Source organism: Notolepis coatsorum, assembly GCF_963971535.1.
Source record: "Notolepis coatsorum genome assembly, chromosome: 12".
NCBI classification, from domain to species: domain Eukaryota; kingdom Metazoa; phylum Chordata; class Actinopteri; order Aulopiformes; family Paralepididae; genus Notolepis; species Notolepis coatsorum.
In genome coordinates, this window is record NC_140176.1 from 89,134,404 (window position 1) to 89,153,731 (window position 19,328).

The 19,328-nt window shown below is 42.9% G+C and overlaps 1 protein-coding gene across 4 annotated transcripts in view; it reads left to right on the forward strand.

The window, feature by feature from the left end:
• The window catches only part of hook3 (hook microtubule-tethering protein 3), a 130,814-nt gene extending 111,934 nt beyond the window's left edge, over window positions 1-18,880 (forward strand). For 3 of the 4 annotated variants that reach the window (XM_084326298.1, XM_084326299.1, XM_084326301.1), the window contains 5 exons: window positions 377-477; window positions 2,915-3,019; window positions 13,125-13,196; window positions 13,855-13,991; window positions 18,273-18,880. In XM_084326298.1, the coding sequence (XP_084182424.1) occupies window positions 377-477; window positions 2,915-3,019; window positions 13,125-13,196; window positions 13,855-13,991; window positions 18,273-18,288 (431 nt within the window). In that variant the 3' untranslated portion in view covers window positions 18,289-18,880. Of the gene's footprint in view, window positions 1-376; window positions 478-2,914; window positions 3,020-13,124; window positions 13,197-13,854; window positions 16,692-18,272 lie in introns of those variants that run through there. The other variant, XM_084326300.1, reaches the window with a different exon arrangement.
• The last annotated feature ends 448 nt before the right edge of the window (window positions 18,881-19,328 follow it).

A 19,328-nucleotide genomic window follows, 5' to 3' on the forward strand; every position in this document is an offset into this window, starting at 1 on the left:
GAGTTTTAGAATTCCATAAACTTGGAACAAAAGATACAACGCCTTCCCTCCTAGACATTTAACCTGTTGAGCCCTAGCCATACTTTTTTCCCCATCTTTGATGGTGAATAACACCATGCTAATGGCACATTTGTGCACTCTTGAGATCCGCTCTGCCACATCCTTGTGCTCCTTCAGGACCTGGAAACCCATCTGTTCGCCGAGCCCTACGGCCGCTAGTCGTCTCCCTGTCCTTTATTGTTATTATTATTTATTTTGTTTATTCCTTGTGCCTTTCTTAACGTTGGTTGCCTTGTAAAGCGTCCTTGGGTTTTTTGAAAGGCGCTGTATAATCCAAGTTGTTATTATTATTACATGTTTTTATTCACCTCCTCAGCCCAACGGGTGGATGAGCTGGAAGAGGCCCTCAAGCAGAAAGTGGAGGATATGAAACAGATGGAAGATAGATACAAGAAGTACCTGGAGAAGGCTAAGAGTGTAAGTACACTAGTATAACCAGCTTGTTTCTGTCACACACGCAGACACTTCCATTCAGTTGAGTGGGTGACACACTGAGAGCAAAGCTTCCAACAAGTTTGACAACAACAGTGATATGAGATGTTTTGCTGTTTCATGTTTGATATTAACACTTTGGCTGCCGGAAAACGCCTAAACACGTCATTCCCGGCCATGCTCAAGTTGCCGAATACGCTTTACAGCGTCTTTAATATCAATATTTCAAAAATCTGGGATCGGATTCATATTTCCCCTCCGCTGGCCTGAGAGCCACCAGGAGGACCCACTGAGCTCTCTGGCGGTTCAGGAGCGCCATCTGGTGGCCGATCGGCGCAATCGCTTAACGGGAAGTGCCGTAGAGGTTGTGCTGGTCGGCCGTATTACTTCCGGGCACTCGCTAATAGGTCCCGGGACTCGATCTCGACACACTACATAGCGATCTATTGCCAATAACTCGATAAACAACATGATTTGGACGTATATGCCATTATACAAGCTGGAGATGGACCGGGTAAATCAACATCCCATAATGGTAAAATTTCTACTCTACGATGATCGCCCAACGGCGCGCGGAGACTGGGGTGAGTTTTAGCGTGTAAAATTACCGTCTTCGATACTAACTGCTATTATCAACATTTGACCCACATTAGATGATTGGTATAACGCTGCCCACGGAATTATAAACGCCCCCTAGCCCATCCGGTCAACATCAGATGACGTGTAGTAACTTCTAGAAGTACGTCTAGTTGGAATTTTTTATATCGCGCTGATTGCCATCAAACTGTATTTCATCATCAATATAATGCATTTGGGGCTATATATCACGTTCTGGAGAAAGCTGCAGAAAGAGATGAAAACATACTTATACATTAGACCATACTTTACTATGAATATGTGAATGAAAAAGTTTAACGTTGCTACACAATGAACAATACATATAGGACTTTGAATGGGCCCTAATAATGTCAATGTAGCAATAGAATTTAAAAAGTTATAGCCCTGCAAAGAAGGGGACTTTCTCTATAGACAAATAGAGCCGGCAACCTACGGTTGATAATGAATTTAACCCATGGCAGCCAAAGTGTTAATAGCTTGTGCCATGTTTGATATTAATAGCTTGTTTCAAGTTTAATATTAATAGCTTGTTTCAAGTTTAATATGAATAGTTTGTTTCAAGTTTAATATTAATAGCTTGTTTCAAGTTTAATATGAATAGCTTGTTTCATGTTTGATATTAATAGCTTGTTTCATGTTTGATATTAATAGCTTGTTTCAAGTTTGATATTAATAGCTTGTTTCATGCAAGGCAAAGATTTCTCTCCAGGTGGCCCAGTATTGACTCAAACAGAACAAATTCTCTGCACTGCAGAACCCAATAGAACCTTTATCTGTGTTCCTCAAACAGAACCACTAGCCATCTCTCTGATCTGTAGAACTACGACCTGGCAGTTCTCTGGCTGACAGGCGTAGTAATCATTGGTCTCTGTATATTTATAAAGCCCTACTCTGTAAATGACCACCTCATCTGCGCTGCTCTGGAACACCGGTCCACACGTGACACGCTCCAGTGAGCGTGTAGTTCTTCAGGTTTCCTGTGCTGCTGGAACTCATCTTACAATGTGACCTAAAACCGAGTACACTTGTCTCTTTTGGACAGTTACATTTACGTTTAGTCATTGAGCTGAACGCTTTCATCCTAAGCGACTTACAAGTTCTGTACGACAAGTCAGCAGGAAGGGTACAACTCTTCCAGCTGAGTAACAATGTTCAACAGTGCTGAAACTTGGGTGCTGCAGTGTTGAGGGCATAGTATTAGAGACATATTAGTATATTAGGAAGAGTGTTTCCTAATAGTGCTGTCAATAGATACATTTTTTTTAACTAATTAATCTCACAATTTTCTGTAATTAATCTAGATTAAAAATAGCATTTTTCTACTTAAGACCGAAGCTTGTAACAGATATTTACTTGAGTAAAATCATGGAATTAATGTAAAATCAACATAAAGAAAGTATATTTAGATTCAAAGACTATTTTAATAGCTTTCTTTGAATACAGTTTCTCTCCTGTGAAATACAAATGTTCAACCAAACCATCAACATTGACTCAGCTAGACCTCTTTCTTATATCCGCGGCGCTAATATTGAAGATTTTTCACTCCATAGATTAATCTAGATTAATTTATTTTAATGCTTTAAATAAAAAGCATTAATTTTGACAGCCCTAATATATAGATATAGATAGTGCATATTGAGCTGTATCTTTGACTGTGTTGGTGATTGATTTATTGTATATTTTAAATCGATGCGTGTGTTTTGTAATCTCATTGCCTTGCACGTGCCGCACCATTGAAAATAAGGGTCTCCCTCAATGAATCATTCTCAATCATTCAATGAATAAATCCTTCTCTCCCATCCAGGTGATTCGAACTCTGGACCCCAAACAGAACCAGGGCTCGGCGCCGGAGGTCCAGGCCCTGAAGAACCAGCTGCAGGAGAAAGACCGGATGCTGCACTCACTCGAGGTAATGACTCAGTCTGTCAATAATAATAATACACTTTATTTGTATTGCACCTTTTATACAAGAATTGCAGCCAAGTGCTTCACAGCAGTAAAAAAGATATAGGCATACAATTAGGCATCGTTGAACATTAAATCACATCATTTTCCATATTAGGATCTAACACAGGGGTGGGCAATTATTTTTCCCAGGGTGCCGAATGAGCAACTGAAAATATGTAAATATGTAAAAAATTCCAAACTCAATTATGCATAATATACATTTTATTTCTATATAAAAAGCAGTAAATGGCATTGTTTTGACCCCTGGTAAGAGTGTATGTTATTATTTGGCAATTAAAAGGTGAGGTTAGCTTTCAAAAATATAATTTATTCAAATAGAATTTATTTCCAAAATGATAAACAAAATGTGAAACATTAATAACAAAGGGCATTTTGAGTTTCATATACTATTGAAACAAGGATTTTCTTAGCTTTCTAAAGACATCACATCATCTTATAGCAAAAATAAACAAGACATGTCACTGAACTGTGTAAAGAAAAGTGTCCCAGTTTTGTAGCCTTTTTTACTTTACATGCCTATATTAAACATTTAATGTTTTCAGAACTGTGCAAAAAAAAGAAATATTGTTATATTTCCACATTTTAGTGTTCTTCAGTTATTTTTTTTTCATTCAGTGTGAGAAATCCAGTCTCTGTTGAGCTTTAACAAGTCCATCAAAGTCAGGTTGCATGTCTGAGGTGGAGATGCGAAGCACAGCTGCCAGATGTTCATCAGTGAGAGAGGATCTGTACCTGGACTTGGTAAACGTCATGACTGAGAATGTCTGTTCACATACCGTAATTCCTCTAATAGTAACCGGGTCTCAAATACAAGCCGGGTCTCTATTAATGGCCGGGTGCGCTCTTGAGCTAAGCAATTATAAGCCGGCCTCCTAATACAAGCCGGGTTACTAATATACTGAGCTGCATACTGAGCTAGTTACTTGATTTCACTTTGAAAACGTTGAAATGACCAGTGACCACCTGTAATTGCACTGTTTACTATTTCATACAGTACTTGGTTTCAATAAATGAACCCAGTACATTTTACTGTGTTCAAACTGACACAAAATGTTGATTTATTCATTATGATCCGTTTGAAAATTTGAAATATAGGCCTCCCTCTTATACAGGCCTCCTCCTAATACAAGCCTGGTACCCGCTACAGTTGAAACAAATACAAGCCGGGGTTACTATTAGAGGAATTACGGTATGTAGGTGGATCCAAAGAGAACCAACATATTCTGAGCATGTCTCCTAAGCGTATACTATGCGTGTGAATGTTGACATGAAAAAAAAAAAAAAGTAAAAAAAATATATATATATATATATATATATATATATATATTTTTTTTTTTTTTTTTTTTTATTATCATGTAATCTTTCGCGGGCCGGTCAGAATCATCCCGCAGGCCGTATCCGGCCCACGGGCCGTACAATGCCCAGGTCTGATCTAACATCTAGGCCTCTTTGTTTATGGTTTGATTGTCACTGATAAAATAGACATTAGTAATAAGAGTCAAAATAATTATAAAAAAAAATAGGCATAATCTGAGCATAGAAGTGCATGAAATCTGTCAGTCATTGTGTCAATCGATCAACCAACCAATCACTCAGTCAGTCAAGGGTGAGAGGGGATGCTGCACTTTTGAGTGTTAGGAATTGGTTCTATTGTGTTTACATTTTAAGCTCATCCATCCTGCATTGGCACCTCACACAGTTGTAAATGAATACCATTGTAGTTAGGGATGTTTGATATTGGCTTTTTTACCGATATCCGATATACCGATATTGTCCAACTCTTAATTTCCGATACCGATATATGCAGGGTTTCCCCCCCCAAAAAACTGAATAATTTCAGGTAATTAACATTACATGTGGCGGTCAGGTGGCGTAGCGGAGATTGTGCTCGTCACCAATGCAAGAGGCTGCGGTCTCGACTCCCGGAGAGTCAGCATTGCCTTGGGTCGGGCTGATCGCTATACTAACTCGTTTGGCTGAGTTAGGGGGAGGGAAGCCGTGGGTGGGTCCTGGGCGTTGTGGACAGCGACCCCTACAGTTCGGTCGGGGCGCCTGCACAGCGAGGGTAGGATCTGGAGAAAGGTAGTGTGACCTTCCACACGTTACACTCTCCCGGTGAGAATCTGCGCTGCCAGGCTGGCTGCCGGCTGGCTGCACATGCGTCGGAGGAAAGCATGTGACAGTCTCCGGCCTCCCGGACCAACAGTAGGGGGGGGTGCGCAACAACCAGGAAGGGGGTTGGGAATTGGCATAACGACTAACAGTGGGATGGGAGAAAAATCGGAAAAAAAGGAGGGGGAAAAAGATAATAAAAAAAAATAAAATAAAAACATTACATATCTCTTGTCGTGGAATTAACACAACATTATGCATACTTTTGACAATAAATAAAATCAGAATTTGTTCTTCCTTGCTTGCCTGGGTAATTAACGGTTAAATAAATGTAAAATAATATATATATATATATATATAATATATATATATATATATATATATATATATATATTTTTTTTTTTCTTTTTTTTTGGAAAACCGATACCGATATTTTCCAATATCACATTGCCAATATCGGACGATAATATCAGTAGGCCGATAATATCCGACATCCCTAATTGTAGTGTTTCCCCTGCGTCTACTATACCCTGTACTTGTGTACAGAAGGCTGAGCAAACAAGAGAGCAAACCTCTGAGATGGCAAATAGAAAGTGGGACATTAATTTATTTTGCACATAATCTCACACATATCCCATCACCCCACAACTGTTGACAGTTTTGCACACATTAATTTAGTTTGGGAGCTGATGAGTGTGAACGTCATAACAGACATGGAGTCATCGGAGGACATTGAATCTCCTTGTATTGTGTTAATTACAGCTCAGTGGTACATACACTTACATACACTTTTACGCATGACATGTATTTTCTGTAAATAATTGACTATTTTATTTTATCTTACCAAATTTTTTTACTTTCCCCAATGATAAACCGTGGGTGTCTAGGGAGGTGAAAGCTGCAATTAACTGAAAGAAGAGGGAATTTTTCAGTGGTGATAGAGGTGATATGATTAAACATGCTCAAAAGGAGCTGAAAGACAAATGTCCAAAACCAATACCTGGAAAGGCATTAAATCGATCACTGATTGGACCAACAATTCCAGTTGTTCGGGCTCTGGGATCGATGTTAACCCTTTATCTGCCAGGGATTATTCTGATCTTATACCCCTCTCTGCCACCACTGTAAGTCTATGGAGATGTTCCCCTTCTTTGCAGGGCTATAACTTTTTAAATTGTATTGCTAAATTGACATTACTATGGCCCATTCAACGTCAAGTATCTATCGTTTAGGATGTAGCAACGTTCTACTTTTTCATTCACATATTCATACTAAAATATGGTCTAAAGTATAAATATGTTTTTATCGTTTTCTGCAGCATTCTGCAGAACCTGATTTATAGCCCTAAATACATATATATATATCATCATCTGCTGGTGACCGGAGGGGGGGGGTTTATAAGTCCGTGGCCGACGTTAAATCATTCATGTTGTATGGGTGATACATAGATCACAGCAGTTTATATGGATCATAATATTCAAACACGCTGAAACTTACCGCATCTTCCTCTGACCATTGGGTGGTCAGCGTGGAGCAGAAAGTTCGCGATTATGGGATGTTGATATATGCGATCCATTTCCAGGTTGTATAATAATATATACGTCCAAATCATGTTGTTTATCGAGTTATTGACAACGGCCGAATATGGATGAGCACCACTTCCTGCCGCTCATTTTCTGTTTGGGCGATCCGCCGATCGGCCACCAGATGGTGCTCTTGAACCGTTGGAGAGTTGAGAGGAGATCAACAGGAGATCTCCAGTCTCCGTGGGTGAAATATGATTGCCATCACAGATTTTTGAAATATTGATATCAAAGACGCCTTACGGCGTCATTGGCAGATTACGCATGGCGAGCAATGACGTGGTAACACGTTCTTGGCGAGAAAAGGGTTAATCATGCAAACCAGTTCTTTGCTAGGTTTGATAGATTTGATTTCTCTGCTGAGCAGGAGGGTATCCTCTCCTCTCTGGCTCCTCTAGTCCTGAGGACAGTTGTCCCCCTATTGTCATCTCTATTGAAGAGGTTCGTCAGGAGTTTAAGCGCATAAAGGGCCCCGGGCCTGATGGTATATTTAGCCACGCTGCACCCTCAAGGTCTGTGCTGACCAGTTGTGCCATGTTTTTCATTCTCTTTTCTCTCTATCTTTGTCTTCATCTGCTCTTCCTGTAATGCGGTTAACATCATGTCTTGTCCCCATTCCTAAAAAGAACATGTGCGTAATAATAGCCTCACTAACCTGATACCTATTGCTCCGACATGCCACATCATGAAGTGTTTTGAAAGGGCTGTGCTGGGCCACCTCAGGGAGCAGGTGGCACCTTACTTAGACCCCTTGCAATTTGCATATAGGACGAGTGTAGGAGTCGACGATGCACTGATTTATATGTTGCATCAAATTTATAGCCACCTTGAATCGTCTGCCAGCTCTGTCAGGGAAATGTCCTTTGATCTTTCTAGCGCCTTCAATACTATCCAGCCACATATCCTAGCAACCAAAATGATCCAGTTTAAACTGCACAAATCAACCATTATCTGGTGCATAAAATATCTTGTTCCTCGACCTCAGTTTGTCAGGCTGGATGATATAGTATCAGATGTCATCTGGACAAAAACTGGAGCCCCTCAGGGAACAGTTTTGGCTCCCTTCCTCTTTGTTCTTTATACTGTGGACTGCTGACACAGCGAGGCCATGTGCCATATACAGAAATTCTCAGAGGATATACTGCTCTTATCGGTCTCATCAACAAAGGCGATGACCGGGCCTATAAAAAGGAGATTGATTCATTTGTTCACTGTCCAATTTTTTTGAACTTAATATCGAAAAGACCAAATAGTTAGTTATCAACTTCAGTAGGAAGAAGGTGAATGTCTGTCCTGTCATCACTAAGGGGGCAGGAGGTTGAAATAGTCCAGTCCTATAGGTACCTTGGTGTCCACATGGACAGCAAGCTGGACTGGAAGCAGAACACAAGATGCAGTGTTCAAGAAAGCCCAGTCTCTGCTTTTTCATTTGAGGAAGCTTAGATCCTTTGATATCAGCAGGTCACTTCTTCATGTGTTCTACCAAGGTATCCTGGCTAATGTCCTTTTGTTATGCTGTGCTCTGCTGGGGGGGGGGGGGGGGGGGCAGCATCACGGTTACTGACAAATCATATAAATAAAATCATTAAAAAGGCTGGCTCAGTGATTGGCCTCCCTCCTGATTCCTTGGAGATCATTATTGCCAAGCGAACTAGGACTAAATTGAATACCATTCTTTTTTTTTTTTATATTTATTTTTTTTGCACAAATCTCTCCAACATTCCAAACATCTCTTTCCACATCATCATATTCAATTTCCAGGATTTGCCTTTTTCTTTTTTGTAAGAACATACAAAACATGTAAAGGACTCATACAAATACATTAATAACTGACATGGAAAATAAAAAAAAGACTTACGAAAAAAGAAACATACTATACTATACATTATGCGTATACATTCCTGATATATATACCTTGCATGTAGACCGAACTACCTTCGAGCAGGTATGTGCTGCATCCTCTATCGGGATGCCACCCTTCTCCATATTGCATGTGAGAGAACGCGCCCCAGACATATGCAGTTGTGCATGATAACATGCATGCACGCATGTCTCCGACACATGTATGTGGGTACGTGTATCACGTAAGCATGTGTATATGCCTCATATGTGTGTGTGTGCATCTTCCTGGTATGTGACTGTATTCCTATCTCTTGTGTGTGTTTCGTATCCATGTGTGCCTCTGCCCCCTATGTGAGTGTATATCTCAGATGTGTATATATATGTGCGTCTCAGCTACGTATGTGTGTGTCTCCTATATACATGTGTATCCCCCTTATGTGTCAGTGAAAGCTTATATTTCAACTATGTGTATATGTAGGTATGTGTATGCCTATTTCCTATAAATGAGTATGTGCATGTATGTGTGCCCCTGACGTGTATACCTTATCCTTGTGTATATGAGTGTGTGTAAACCTATTATGTACACATATGAATATGTGTATCCTAGATACTTGTATGCGGCTATATCTGCGCACATGTGAGTGTGATAGAGACAGTGACCGTTCCATAGACACACCATCCGGACATAAAATATATGTACATATATACACAATACATTATAAAGCACAGGTACCATCAGATCAAATCCCCTTTTTCATATTCATCCTTGATAATATTGTAATCCCATCTTAATCATTTGTCCCCAGACCGTTCAGTCAGGTGTAGAAAACTGTCCCATACCTCAGCGAAAATATCCTCTCTCCCTGCGACTCTATACGTCACCCTTTCATATGATGCTGTCCGGAACATTAGTTCCATCCATTCTTTAAAAGTAATATCAACAGGTGATTTCCAATGTCGTAATGCAATTCTACATCCTGATATCATGGCCATTCTATACCACATTCCCCGGTATTTAGGCAGTTTAATCCCTTTCGGTACTATACCCAAAACACATGCCATTGGGGTGTTATTTATCTTCACATTCAAGACCTTACTTAGGAATATCACAATTTGATCCCACATTTTCCGGACCTTCTCACATTCGTACAACATGTGCAGTAAAGTGCCTGTCTCCTTCTCACATCTCCAGCAGATGTCACTGTCCCTTAATTTCAGTCTGGCCAGTTTACTAGGCGTCCAATAGCTTCTGTTCAACACTTTGTAAAAAATAAGTTGTGATTGCGCTTCCCTAGAGAATTTACTCCATTTGGACACCAGTTTCTCCCACATTTCCTCAGTAATATCCTCACGTACATCGTTCTCCCAGCTCAATCTCAGACCCGCCAATTTGGGTGCATTGTATTCTCTTATAACATCATAAAATCTTGACGCACCGCCTTTCCTACGCCATCCTTTATAGAATATTTCTTGAATTGCAGTAATCGGGCCACACTTTGGTCCTCCTATTGATGACGATATACAATGTCTAATCTGTAGGAATTTATAAAAGTTTTTATTATCTATATCAAAATCCTCTTTAATATCCTCAAAAGGCAAGACCCCATCCTCCCCGGCTATATCCCCTAGTACATGTATCCCCCTTTTAATCCAATCGTCCCATATGACTGATTTCTTACCAATCTTTAGTTTCTTATTATACCATATAGAGGCTCTCGTAGTTAAATATGGGCTATCACCAGTCATTTTGTGCGATTGATTCCAAGTTTCCCTGATAAATGCCATTAAAGGGTTTTTAAAAGGTATAGGTCTGTCTGATTGTGTCAGGAAGGATTCCAGAGATGAGGGATATATCATTTCCTCCTCCATCTTGACCCAAGCAGGTGCCTCCTCAGACGAGTGATTCAGTTTGGAGAGCTGGGAGAGCGAGAATGCATAGTGATACCAGTCTAGTTTAGGCAGGGATAAGCCGCCATTTTCCTTTGCTGCATACATTTTGGCCCGTCCAAATAGCGGCCTTTTGCCCCCCCACAGATAAACATTAATGACTTTGTCATACTGTTTGAGTAATTGGGTCGGGAGAGTCAGCGGCAACATATATAGGATATAATTTAATTTGGGAGCCAATATCATTTTTACTAGGTTTATCTTTCCCAGGAGGGACATATTCATTTTGGCCCAATTCTGGGTCAGAGCAAATTGAATACCATTCTATATTTTGAAGGCCACCCTCTGTACAATATATTTGATGCTCTGCGAAGCTCATTTAGCGATGGGACTGAGCGACTGAGAAGGTCCTTTGTTCCTGCTGCGGTTACATTCTTTAATGAACACCGCTAGCTCTGTTATAAAAAAAATTAAAATAAAAAGCTCTGTGTTGAGAGGCTCTCTTCTTTTTACTGTGTTATGTAACTTGTACTCTATGTAATTGTTTCTTGTTTGTGTATTTGTATTTGCTCTGGTGGCAAACCATGTTTCCCCTCAGGGATTAAGAATAATAAACCATACCATTTCATATTTTATTTTATTTTATCTTACTACTACTTATTGTCATTGAACACAAACACACACGCACCCTGCACTGCACCTTAACACTTTAACCGCCGAAAACTCGTCATTCCCCGCCATGCTCATTCCGCCGAGGACGCCTTAACTCGTCTTTGATGTCAATATTTCAAAAATCTGTCATCGAAATCATATTTCCTTTCCGGAGCTCTGAGACACGGTGCTGATCTCCTCTCAACTCTCTAGCGGTTCAAGAGCGCCATCTGGTGGCCGATCGGCAGATCGCCAACCGGATATTAACCTTTGAACCAGTAGTACTCATGCAAATGTGGTCCGGCCACACTCTATAGCTCCCGCGACTCCATCTTGAAACACTGGATAATAGATCGCTTGCCCTAACTCAATAAACAACGTTATTTGGACGTATATACTATTATACAACCTGGAAATGGATCGGGCATTTCTACATCCCATAATCGAAAACGGTCTACTCCACGCTGATCGTCCAACGGCGCGAGGAACATACGGTAAGATTCAGCGTTATATTCTAACGTGTTCAATATAAACTGCTATGATGAACATATGACCCACTCTGGATGAATCATCTAACGCTGCCCACGGAATTATAAACGATCCCCCGCCCATCCGGTCATCATCAGATCATACGTAGATCATTCTAGAAGTACGTCCAGTTGAAATTTTTCATCTCGCGCGCGTTCGCTACCAAACTGTATTTCATCATCAATATAATGCATTTAGGGCTATAAATCACGTTCTGAAGAAAGCTGCAGAAAACGATAAAAACATACTTATACTTTAGACCATATTTTAGTATGAATATGTGAATGAAAAAGTTTAACGTTGCTACACCCTGAACAATACATATAGGACATTGAATGGGCCATAATAATGGCAATGTAGCAATAGAATTTTAAAAGTTATAGCCCTGCAAAGAAGGGGAACTTCTCCATAGACAAATAGAGCTGGCGAGGGATGGTAAATTCTGAATTTACCCCATGGAGATCAAAGTGTTAACATGTACATGCACTACATGCAAGACACATTCTGTAAATAATTGACTATTTTATTTGATCTTACTCTAATTTTATATTTAATTGTATTTGATCTTACTTCTACGTATTGCCATTCTTGTATTTATTATTGTTTCTTCATTGTGCACTGTTGAGTCTGAGCTCGAAACACAAACATGTCATTACCTGCAGTGCCCCTGTATTGTTGTGTATTTGACAAATAAAGAACTTTAACTCGGTCAAATCATCCCATTGAGCTGTAATTAATGATGACATCGCAGGAGGACGTCTGTAAACTAAATGAATGACATCGCAGGAGGACGTCTGTAAACTAAATGAATGTTTGCAAAACAATGTACATAAAACACATTTCGCAATTATGCCACAACAATGTGGAACGCCCTACCCACAGCCGTAAAATAATGTGAATCCCTACCCACCTTCAAAACCACTCTAAAAGAGCACCTACGGGAGGCCGCAATTCAAAACTGGCCCCTGTAAATGTCCAACCCCCCCCCCCCCCCACCCCACCTAACCCTCCCCAATGTACAGTTTCCTCCCCCTCAAATGTATATATTCTCTTTTTGAAACTCTGTCTGTAGATAAACGGTACTGTGTGTACTGTATATTTGTAGATCTGGTATGTCATAAATGTCTGGATGTGACAGTACTGTCTATCTGTATGTCGTGTATGTCATAAATGTTATGATTAATTGAAAATGGGGGACCCCGATGTAAACAAGACGAAAGTCTTTCTCTGGTCTGCATCCCCTTAACAATTGTGTGTATTGAGCCGTACTGTATTGTACCCATTCTGCAATCTGGTAATACAATGTTCAATCAATCAATTAATTGTGTGCAAAATACAATCGTTTTTAGGTGAAATGCCCCTTTCGAGGTTGCTACATGACTTTTTTTTAATTTATTTATTTTATTATTCCTGACGGGTTTGTGTTGTTTCTCCCCCGAACAGAAAGAGATGGACAAGACCAAGAGCCAGAGAGACCACGAGGAGAAGCTGATTGTGTCCGCCTGGTACAACATGGTGAGCGGCAGGATCGCAGGGAGGCAGTCCCGCCACTAGAGGGCAGCGTACGCTGTGACATTCATTTAATAATGATAGCTGAAATTCCCCTCTGCAATTTAGGACAATGTGTTAATTATCTGACATTATTATTACTTAATCAATTGTAACCTTGTTGCTGGGAGGCATTTTGCCAGTGTCTCCTTTATGGTCTTGTACTTAAGTTTCTTATTTTAGTTTAGTTACAGGACGTCTGTAAACTAAATGAATGACATCGCAGGAGGACGTCTGTAAACTAAATGAATGTTTGCAAAACAATGTACATAAAACACATTTTGCAATTATGCCACAACAATGTGGAACGCCCTACCCACAGCCGTAAAATAATGTGAATCCCTACCCACCTTCAAAACCACTCTAAAAGAGCACCTACGGGAGGCCGCAATTCAAAACTGGCCCCTGTAAATGTCCAACCCCCCCCCCCCCCCACCCCACCTAACCCCACCTGGCGAGCATTCCTTTTAATAATCCCTGTATTTGTAATAATAAATAATAATAATAATATAAGTAAATAATGTAATAAATAATAAAAGAATCTTACGCTGTGATGTCTTTGATACGTGTTTGACACATACAGTTTTGATTCTAAGTCCTCTCGTCTCCCTCCGTCTCTCCCCAGGGGATGGCGCTGCAGAAGAAGGCAGCGGAGGACCGGTTAGCCAGTACCGGTTCCGGTCAGTCCTTCCTGGCCCGACAGCGACAAGCCACCAGCACACGCCGGTCCTACCCCGGCCACGTCCAGCCCGCTACCGCAAGGTAGACAGCCACGCCAGGGCCAATCATAGCCGTGCCAAGCTACCTTATACACCCTCCCCAGCCCTGTAGGCAGACTGCCCGGGTGCTCCTGTTCCCCTGTTCTCCTGTTCCCCTGTTCATTCTAACAGGCCTTCTTCTTCTCCCTTGCTTTCCCCTCCCCAATATATCCTGGTTGTTCTGTGTTAGTCCTGATCACACCCCCCGAGGTAGACGTGCCAGGAAAGGTTTCCCAAGCCCTTCGACCCCTAAACTTTCACTTCCGACTCCTGACCCCCACCCCCGTGAAGTCCCCCCCTCCTACCCCGGACTCTCCCGGCCAGACCGCCACAAGGTAGACGCCACCGGGCAGGGAATGCTGCGCCACACTAACGTATCCCCGCCCAGCCTGACTGCTGCTGTACCCCTGGTGGACACATCCAACTAACAGCTACTCGGTCCATTACAGCTGTCTGGGCTGGTCTACACAACACAAGCCTGATGAACTTTGACCTCCAGGTGTTCTCGGAGAGCCAGTGATGGCTCGTGTCATGTACCGCGTGGGCGCCGCGTTGTGCCACACACGCTCTCTTAGAGCCGCCTGTGTGACCGGAGAGAGACCTGTCGCACATCGCCACGGTGATGTGACAAACATTGACAAACATTATATAAAAAAAAATAAAAAAATCAAGCTGGCATAGAATACGATACTACTTTGTTTTCACGTGATGTCACAATGCCTCTTCTCTGCGACGGCCATTTTGTGTCCCTTCAATTGTGTTCCCTTTATTAAAACCCGGGAAACAGAAATGGCCGCACCTAATGACCACGGAGTGTCGGAGCAGGCAGGCCGGGTTTAAAACCATTGTTGCTCAAAAACTGTCATGTTTGGCTGCATGTCTGCGTGTCTGTGGTCAGTCTCCATGACGTCTTACTTACTACCTTTCTACCCTAATTGGGCGGCTTTCACTCCAGTGCCATTTTGCCTTCCTAATGTGAGTTAAACTAGACACTAGGACGGATGCACAATGGCTGCAGATGGAAGACGTGCAGCATCAAGTGAAGGCAGAGGATATACTGTAGCAGCCACCCCAGTGACTAATACAATACATGGACACTGTAGTACCAGCCACAGCCTAACCCCGCAAACACTGGCTCTTAGGTCTTACCCACTTCTCTCAACCAACAATTGAGACAATTGATACAATGAGTTATGTGGGACTGAGTCCTAACAGCCAGGAGGTCTGGACTTGCAGAAGCAGTGGGGGACAGTTGTCCCTCCCTTCTCCTTGTCCTCTGGCTCATGTGGGACAGTCGTCCCTCCCTTCTCCTTGTCCCTCCGGCTCAAACGTCTCCTGGACAGGCGGTGTCTCGACGTGCGTTTACCTTCCTGCCTCCATCTGTCTCGTTATCTCTTGTTTTATTGTTGTCTGGACTCTCTGTGCCGCTGGTGTATTCAGTCGTCATCCTGTTCGTTTCAGGATGTCGTCCCAAGCGGAGACCGGCTACGTCCCTCTAGTAAAGGTTTCAGTAGGCGGGACGTCTTTGTATAACGACTTGTATATCTGTTGCTGTGTTTTAAGTTATTATTATATCTGGTTCTATGTGGAGTTTTAGCTCGGTGTGTCGTGTCGCGCGGTACGGGGCGACGGCAATTTAATAGCAGTAATAAGTACTTTTTATAGTAGTAATATTTATATGTTTTCCTTGCTGTTGGAATTCAATATGCAGATGCGATACCACTCTTTCTTTGAGAGCCTAATATTAACTTAACTGGCACCGACCCGGCCCCGGGACCTCTTGAGGACGATTTGCGCAACGCGCCACTTTGCGGCCTCTAGTGGCTCGGGTCTGCATTTTCTTTAAATACAATTTATATGGCGAATTAAAGCCCTATTTGTTGCCTGTTGATTGCCCTTTCAGGCAACGAAATCCGCTCAGCGGTCCTCGAGTTACATGCCGATATGTGAGACGTGCGCCAAAGTACACAGTAGAGCTTTTTTTTTTTTTTTTTTTTTTTTATTATTACCACCTCCGACTCCCGGGGCTCTAGTTCTGTCAATCATTTGCTGATCTCGAAAATTATTGGACAGGGTTGTAGGCAATGAGAGTGGCTTTCCAATGATACCCCACATGGGGATCTGAGAATCAGGGATCTAGGTGAAAAGTCACGAGCGAAAACAGGAAGAGAGAAAAACGCTGAATTAATTGAAGTCGTTGAGGAAATGGTTTACTGGAGAGCTTTTTCTTTCTCCACAGTTTACCAATATCACTCCTAATCACTAATTTCTGAACGGATTTTTATGAAATGTGGACATGTACGACACAAAGACTATGGACCCAGGGTGTTTTCCAGCTCATACCAATTTTTTGGGAAATATTATATTTGGATATTGCAACTACTACAGAAAAACGTGAGTAACAAGTTTTTCTACAACTCAAGTTCAGACCTATGTTACTCTATTCCATTAGCACTAAAAGTGATCTTTCTTTTATTGTAACTTCAGAATGTTATCTTTCAAAAGAGACCAGGCTTATCCATGTGCTATAAGTATAAAGTATAAAGATACGCTTTTCAAAAAAAGTATGCAGTCCCCAAGTTCACGTAAAAAAAAATTGCCACTTTTTTTGGGCACCAGTTAAGAGGTTAACCAATAGTGAGAGCTGGCTAACAGGGTGGACTGTGTGGGTTATGTGAGGTGAGAGCTGAGCTGACGGGGTGGACTGTGTGGGTTATGAGAGGTGAGAGCTGACAGGGTGGACTGTGTGGGTTATGTGAGGTGAGAGCTGACAGGGTGGACTGTGTGGGGTGAGAGCTGACGGGGTGGACTGTGTGGGTTATGAGAGGTGAGAGCTGACAGGGTGGACTGTGTGGGTTATGTGAGGTGAGAGCTGAGCTGACAGGGTGGACTGTGTGGGTTATGAGAGGTGAGAGCTGACAGGGTGGACTGTGTGGGTTATGTGAGGTGAGAGCTGAGCTGACAGGGTGGACTGTGTGGGTTATGTGAGGTGAGAGCTGAGCTGACAGGGTGGACTGTGTGGGTTATGTGAGGTGAGAGCTGAGCTGACAGGGTGGACTGTGTGGGTTATGTGAGGTGAGAGCTGAGCTGACAGGGTGGACTGTGTGGGTTATGTGATGTGAGAGCTGAGCTGACAGGGTGGACTGTGTGGGTTATGTGAGGTGAGAGCTGAGCTGACAGGGTGGACTGTGTGGGTTATGTGAGGTGAGAGCTGACGGGGTGGACTTTGTGGGTTATGAGAGGTGAGAGCTGACAGGGTGGACTGTGTGGGTTATGTGAGGTGAGAGCTGACGGGGTGGACTTTGTGGGTTATGAGAGGTGAGAGCTGACAGGGTGGACTGTGTGGGTTATGTGAGGTGAGAGCTGACAGGGTGGACTTTGTGGGTTATGAGAGGTGAGAGCTGACAGGGTGGACTGTGTGGGTTATGTGAGGTGAGAGCTGACAGGGTGGACTGTGTGGGTAACAGGGTGGACTGTGTGGGTTATGTGAGGTGAGGGCTGACAGGGTGGACTGTGTGGGTAACAGGGTGGACTGTGTGGGTTATGTGAGGTGAGAGCTGACAGTCTGGACACTAGTGGTCCACCTAACCTAATGTGAGCCAACTGAAAACGGTCTAATTTTCTCTCCACGTTCACTACTCACTAGTGTCTCTCAGAGATCAAATGAACAATTCGCAATCGATATATTATTCGATAGCCTCATCTTTATAGTGATGTGTAGTAATTTTCATACCGGTTTAAATAAAAAACGATTTGATAGTATTTCCCATCTTTGCCAAGCAAGAGTTTTGTTTCAAAGGAATGAAAGGCCTGTCCCACATAGACGCCTGTCCCAAGCATAGGTCGGTTGAGGTCAGTGATTGAAGCAAATAAAATCCTGGGCTATTGATTGACGTTTTACAGTATGTTAATAGCAGTAGACATACCATAGTACCAGCTAAGTACCAGAGAGGGGGAAAGAACGAGAGGAGGAACGGTCCATGCCATTTAAAATGTTTATGCACCGTATTGAATGTAAATTTTTTATTTCCAATCTTCACTAACTGTGCGTATGAAAAACAATAAGCATCTTTCAAGTGCTGTTGTATCAGTTTCGGGAATCTATTTGTGGCGTGCGCCTGTCGGCTATCGTGGTTGGCCACCACAAATAAATCTTAAATATGGGAAACGCTGACATCGTTGAGTATATCTTGTGTAGTAGTAAGAGGGGTTTGGTTCAATAGGGTGATGAACGGTTATGAACAGGGTTTTAACTGTTCTCTCTCTGTGTCTCCTTCCTCAACAGTAATGTCACTGCATGAGCCTTCCTCCAGTGAGCTGGGATAGCCTGGCCTGGCCCAACCTCGTTTTGTCCTGGGCTGGGCTGGGTCACGCGCTGCATGACCTCCTTGGCTGTCTGCCTGTCCGCCTTCCTACCTGCCTGCCATTTGCATGACTTTGTTTTGAGTTGAGCTTGAGAATAACCAACGCCGCCATGAACACCACCACCATGAACACCACTACCACCATGAACCATGAGCACTAACGACCCTCTGACAAGCACATGGTGAGGGCCACACTAACCCGGCTCCACAACCCTCCTCTCTCCTCCCCTTCGGTGTCCTCCTCTCCGCTCAATCTCTCCATCCCTTCTCTCTTTCTGCCTGCTTGCGCTTCTCAATGTCAATTATGTAATAATTCAACCAACATACAGTAGACGACACAACGACCACTAGTGTCCGGACTGTCGGGCTTCAACAGAAACCACCACTAGTGTCCGGACTGTCAGGCTTCAACAGAAACCACCACTAGTGTCCGGACTGTCGGGCTTCAACAGAAACCACCACTAGTGTCCGGACTGTCGGGCTTCAACAGAAACCACCACTAGTGTCCGGACTGTCAGGCTTCAACAGAAACCACCACTAGTGTCCGGACTGTCGGGCTTCAACAGAAACCACCACTAGTGTCCGGACTGTCGGGCTTCAACAGAAACCACCACTAGTGTCCGGACTGTCGGGCTTCAACAGAAACCACCACTAGTGTCCGGACTGTCGGGCTTCAACAGAAACCACCACTAGTGTCCGGACTGTCAGGCTTCAACAGAAACCACCACTAGTGTCCGGACTGTCGGGCTTCAACAGAAACCACCGCTAGTGTCCGGACTGTCAGGCTTCAACAGAAACCACCACTAGTGTCCGGACTGTCGGGCTTCAACAGAAACCACCACTAGTGTCCGGACTGTCGGGCTTCAACAGAAACCACCACTAGTGTCCGGACTGTCAGGCTTCAACAGAAACCACCACTAGTGTCCGGACTGTCGGGCTTCAACAGAAACCACCGCTAGTGTCCGGACTGTCAGGCT